The 6,000-nt window shown below is 43.6% G+C and overlaps 1 protein-coding gene across 1 annotated transcript in view; it reads right to left on the bottom strand.

Moving 5' to 3' along the window:
• Positions 1 to 4,227: 4,227 nt before the first annotated feature.
• The window catches only part of Atp8b4 (ATPase phospholipid transporting 8B4 (putative)), a 162,392-nt gene continuing 160,619 nt past the window's right edge, over positions 4,228 to 6,000 (bottom strand). Inside the window, 1 exon segment of the mRNA XM_038331376.1 lies at positions 4,228 to 4,819. Within this exon segment, the coding sequence (XP_038187304.1) occupies positions 4,538 to 4,819 (282 nt within the window). The 3' untranslated portion in view covers positions 4,228 to 4,537.

The following is a 6,000-nucleotide window of genomic DNA, read 5'->3' as shown; positions in this document are numbered from 1 at the left end:
TAACTGTTTTGTTGTGAATAGTTTAACTAGATTAAGATTAAAAACCTTCCTTTTTAATTAGACAAAAAGGGGAGAAATGCTATGGGATAATCCTCTTGTAGACTGTAAAGGCTTGTCATTTGAATTGGTTTAATAAAGCACTGATTGACCATTATCCAGGCAGGAAGTAAAGGCAAGATGGCCAAACTAATGATAATGGGAAGTAGAATGGCAGAGTTAGGAGTCACCAGCCAAGAGCAGAAGGAGCAGGAGATGAATATGCCATGCTAATAAAGGTACCACCACATGGCAGCGCATAAGTAAGAAATATGGGTTAACTTAAAATGTAAATGCTAGTTAGTAATAAGCCTGAGCTATTGTCTAGGTATTTATAAGTAATATTAAGCATCACAGTCAGTTATTTGGGACGCAGTCACCAGGTATTTGGGAACAGGTGGAAAGGAGAGAAATGGCAAATTACAAAGCAAATCATATCAGCTTACAGCTCTGCTGGATGTAACAACTCTGTCTCTGCAGGGGAGGGTTTCCTCAGTGAAGTTGTTACAGCTCTGCTTGGGTCCTCCAGAGTCTAACAACTCTGCTGCACTAGGGGAAAGTTTCCCAACAAAAAAGTTGCAGTTCTGCTTCATTCTGCAAGATGGTTGTCTCCCAGACCTCGTTCAAGTGATTTATTGGGAGGGAAGAATTTATGATGTATCTTCCAGGGAGTTTTGAAATTTCAGGACAGATAGGTCCCTTTCTTCATTAAGCTGTAACTGTAAACTATAAAGATTCTCCCAGAAAGCCTCCAACTCTGTCACAATGAGCACTTTGAAATACAAGGGCAGTGTATCTCTGGCTTCCCGACAGCTCTGAAGAAGGCTTAGCTTGGAGAATTGCAAAAGTGAGGACTCAGGACATGACGCAGTAGAGTGAACTGTAGACCTTTAACACCAGATGTTAGGACAAAACTGGAAATCACCGTTCTCTGCAACTATCCTACCAATGTCCCGCAAAATTCCATTAAAGCTTGTAAGTCACAGCTTCTGGATTCTCCCTTAATCCCCTATTCATTGATCCAAAATCACATCAAGACATAGTTAACAATATTACCGACTTAATCAGTCTTAGGGATTTTGATCAGATACATACAGAGTTATGCAACTTATTGTGATAAAATAGTAAGTAAGGCTTTCTGGTGTATCTTTTCTAATGATTTTTTTAAAAAAATTATTTGAGACATGTTCAATTCTCATGTGTGTGGGGGGAGGGTGTCTGCCGTCTGACTGGGAGCAGGCCATTCTGTAAAATATCAAAGATTCAGCCCTTCATCTCACCATACCTCAGTTTACCAAAAACAGGCTGAGCATGGATGTGCTAAACACTACCGGCTGTAAGGCCCAGCAAATACAGTCTGGAGTCATGCACACACTGCCCAATGCTCCATGACCATGAAGAATGTTACTCCGGCACAGTTTTTCAACCTGACTTCAGACAAAGAAAAGCTACTTTTAAATGGTCTTTTTCTCACTTGGTGGTAGAATCTGACCTTCTGGTCTGCGTATCTTTGATATTAAAATTGTAGCAAGGAAAGGAAAGGGAGAGAAATCTGTCTCCAGAAAAACCTGGGAGAAGCACCTCTGTTAGGAGCCCCAAGACAGGGACTGCTTAGATGAACACAAACAGCCAGGCCCCACCCTCAAGAGAGCATCCAGTTCGATTCCCCTTGCCTGCCCCTTCTCTCCTCCCCGCTCCCCACACTCTTAACAATCAAAGTCAATTGCACATAGCAGTGCAGAGGACCAGAACGGTCACAGAATGGGCAAATGAGAAAGGACCTTGGAGACCAATCTGTCCAGCTCCCAGGTGATGGATGAAGATCCCACAGGAGCCAGCTGCAAGTCTTGGCCACACAAATCAAGGCATCGCTGATATGAGAAGCCAGAACTCCTGGCTTTGCTCCAAAGGGTTTTTCATGAACTCATACAGGATGTAAAGAAATTTTATTATTCAAGTCTCTAATCTCATGGGTTCTTTAGAGCGATCATATTTGTTTGGCCGAATCGTAGCATCACAAGAGACATAGAACTAAGAATGCTTATCCCGCCTCCCACCTTCTGGCTTTTCCTTTCTGTCTTCTCTCCCTTTTGCTTGCTTCACCTTCTCTCTCTCCTTTCCTTCTGCACGTATGCGCCAGGGAAATACAATTAGCTCTTGCCTGGAATTGTTCAAACTTGGCCTGAGGTTTTAAAAATTAAGATCAGCACAACTTAAGATCTAAGGACCTTTGAAAAAAGGAGTCTCCCCAAATAGTCTGATACACTTATGTAAAATTAAAATTGTATTTATTTTATTTATATCACCACCGCCCCACCACCTTTCATCTTCAGGTTCGAAATTATCCCATCTGGTTCAGTATCTTACAGTGGGCTGTCTAAGTTCCCTTGGTTCTCACAGGACCAAAGCAAACTAATAAAATGTTTCTCCCACAATCCTCTGCAGTATCTCTTCATAATTAGCTTTTCAAAAGTTGAACTGAACTTTCCAAAGTTGACCATTTCTATCTAGTACTATACATGAATCCAATTGGTCCATCTAATTCTTGACTCTAATGGACATTTTCCCATTTTCCCCAAGCATATAAAGGAGGGACAGAGGGTGAGGAATGAGGGGAGAGGAGAGAGAGGGAACAATGAAATGAAAAATTTCCCCCGTGAGTTCCCAATAATGAACAAAACACCAAGAGTTGCAAAAAATTTACTGAAAATTTCCAAAGTTTTTGAAATTGTTATAAAACATAACTAAGCACACTGAACCTGATCATGAGACACACACACACAAAAAAAATCTTACTTTTTTCTAGGTAGATATGTATAGAAAAAAGGAATAGCTACAAGCCTTTGCCTTTGGTTTAGGCTCTAGGTATTAGGCTCCTACACACATATTGTCTCATTAAGTACCGTCCAGAAAAGAATTACCAACTGGGCAGGGGATACTGACCTATTAATACCATCCTAGCCCATCATCTCTCAAGGCCACATAAGGATTAGCAAGCTCTTTTTGGAAAGTACTTTCATTTGATCGGCAATTGAATAGGGACCAGAGGAAGGGGAAAACCAAAGGCTGATTTTGGAAAACTAGTAAGACCTGATGCTTTACTTCACTTCCTTGCAGCTAAATATACTCCCCGGGCTATGATTTCACTTGCTTTCTATCATACTTAGCAACCTCACTTCCTTTAAGTCATCCCACTCACGACTGACAGCCCAGGTCCTGCGGTCTCTTCCTGCGGCTCTGTTGTTTTGATGAGGAGCTAGCCGAAGCCTAACTTGTACATTCCTATTGAGAACTGTATTTCTAATAGTTTGAGAACTTGTGCTTGATGGTCACCAACCACTTGAGGTAGGTAGTCCCTCCTCATTGTGTAGAGGAGGAAACCGGGTCTCGGGAAAGGCACATCACCTGCCCACCACAGAGGTAAAAGGTGGCAGAGCAGCAATTTTAACATAGAGCCTATGAAGGAAATAAACTAGTGGCTCATACAGCCATCCCAAGTTCAGGCTGCAATCTCTGTTTTAAAGATCAGCCCCATCCATTCATCTATTTAGATGTTTGAGTTATAAACACGACAGCTGGACACTAAGAGGAATTGCGTCTCCATGACCTAAACCTGAGTAAATAGTAACAGTAGAGATTGCCTATTAACTCACTCCCTTTCAATTCTTAACTTTTGAAAATGGGATCCATCAGCAGCTTTTGCCCCTAGGCTGTATGGAACACTCTCTAAAGAGTATGGTGGTCCACCACTCTGATGGTTCCATCCGCAGTCTGTTACATGCTGCAGATTGCTACTGACATTGCCACACAAGCCACGGGGACATTCAGAGACTTCCTGGGGAGTCACTCCGGCATTTTGTCCCTACATGGAACAGACTAAACACTTTCTGAATAAATCTGACCACATTAGCAGCCCCTCTGCAAAGATATTCAGCCTGTTTTGTCCCTGGCCTGGTGTGGAAAACAGGGAACCCCATGGGCTTTTTTTTTTTTTTGCGTGTTCTTCAGGCACGTGACGGTTTGTTGTCCGGGATGGTAAACTGAGGTCACAACTGGAGAGAGACTGACTCTCAGTCCGAGAGCACCATACTGCAGACTGTAAACTCCGCGGTTGCCTTTGGGAAAGGCAAGCTTCACAAACACGGTGCCTCTATAAACCTGCACTTCACCCTTTTACAGATCCAGGACCCATCCAGTGTAGAGGCTAATTTAGAAGCTTTTTCTCCCCCCTAAATAAGATTCAAAATCCAGATCAATTGATGTTTAAGTTAATAAAATTCTGTGCTTGTCCCTTGACAGAGGGCTTGGTCCAGAGACTCACGAACTCGATGGTGCCCATGGGGCCCGGTTCCCTGCAGAGCACACCAGTATGTGACAGGCATTGACAACTGGAGGCCACAGATGTAAGCAAGGCCGGCTGCCCTGTTCTTGGCCCCTGAGCAGCTGAAGCTCAGCCCCAGAGGAGGTGTAAAGAAAGCCTGTGGTTCAAGTCCGTCTCCACTCACAGTTTCACTGTCTTATCGTGACTAAAGCCGCTCACCATGTCTGTGGTTTTCTTGCATAAATTTTCGATCCAGCTCGTGTTGTTATAAAGCATCTTTTCCAGCCCTGATGTCGGGGCTGGATTTTTAGCTCGCATATTTTTTCCAGATGTGATGAGCTCTCCATAGCCCTCTTGGTGAGCAAACGCATACCCGGATCTTCTGGAGCTTGACCTGCGAGTCTGAGGCCTTCGGCTTCGGATGGGCCTTTCCTTTCGCTGAGCCTTCTGCCACCTGCGGATCTGAGGAGGACGAGAGCCACGGTGAGATGATGAACCCAAACCTTAGACTCCAGACATTCGGCCACTGAGTAAAACCTGAGTATCTGCTGCAAGAAAACATTCTCCTTCTCTGCAGAAGGAAACTTGAAGCCAAAAAGCCACAATATTCTCCACCCCAAAGATCACATTAGGCACCAAGCAAGGTTTTTTTATTCCTATCGAGAAAATCTCATGTAAACAAGAAATATTCCAATAAATTTCATTACTGTCTCCATTTCATTAGCCTTCTGGTGAATTTGCGGGAGGTGTTTGCTTGGCTTTAGTAGCAGTGCTGGGAAAAGAGCCCAGGATCTCGAGCATACTCTTGTATAGAAATATCATGAATATAGTCCCAATACCTATAGTCTTTCCCCTCTATTCCCCTTTTACAGTCTGTCTGGGTCCTGCAGTTACTGTATTAGGAGGAAATTTGGAAACTTGAAGTCAGAATTTTCCCCTCTTATAGAAGATCAGCTTATCATGAAAATTTCAGGGTTTTTATTTATTCTGTTTTGATGTGTGTGTGTGCGTGTGTGTGTGTGTGTGTGTGTGTGTGTGTGTGTGTGTGTGTGTGTGATGCACGAATATGAATGTGTGGATGTGTGGGCTTTTAAAGAACTAAGCCTATTGTTGAGAGCTGATGGGGGGATTTACTGTCTCGGGGACACTATCTGGAGCTGCAGGTCTTCCTGCCCCCTCTTCAGGAACATTTTCTGAGCCTCCGGTGTTGGGCTGTGTTGCAGATGCAGATATTGTATCATTGGAGTTGGGTGCCGAATAGAAACTTTGTTCTCTGCATTTTGATAAGTGCAGCTCTCTACAGTCAGCTCCACCTGCTGCAAAGAAGTTTCTTTAATGAGGGGCAGGGAATACACTTGTCTGCAAATTTCACCGAATCCTATCCCAGATGAAGAGCTACAGAGAGTCAGTGGCTATGGGAAAGGAAAAATCCGTTTCCTCAGGGACAAGCTCCCATACAGGTTGTCTGGTCTCAAGCGGTCATCCCTAGAAGTGTGTGCACTATCTGCACACGTCTGTGCAGGTAACAGTAAACACACTCAGCACAGTCACAGAAGAAGAAATTATGAATTCTGGAGGTGGAGCACAGAAGGAATTGGAAGAGGGGGGAAGGGAAGAATGATCTAAATGTAATCCTCATATGA

This window comes from Arvicola amphibius, chromosome 5 (assembly GCF_903992535.2).
Source record: "Arvicola amphibius chromosome 5, mArvAmp1.2, whole genome shotgun sequence".
In the NCBI taxonomy this organism is placed as follows: Eukaryota; Metazoa; Chordata; class Mammalia; order Rodentia; family Cricetidae; genus Arvicola; species Arvicola amphibius.
The sequence above is the reverse complement of the archived record's forward strand: the minus strand, read 5'-3'. Positions and strand labels throughout refer to the sequence as shown.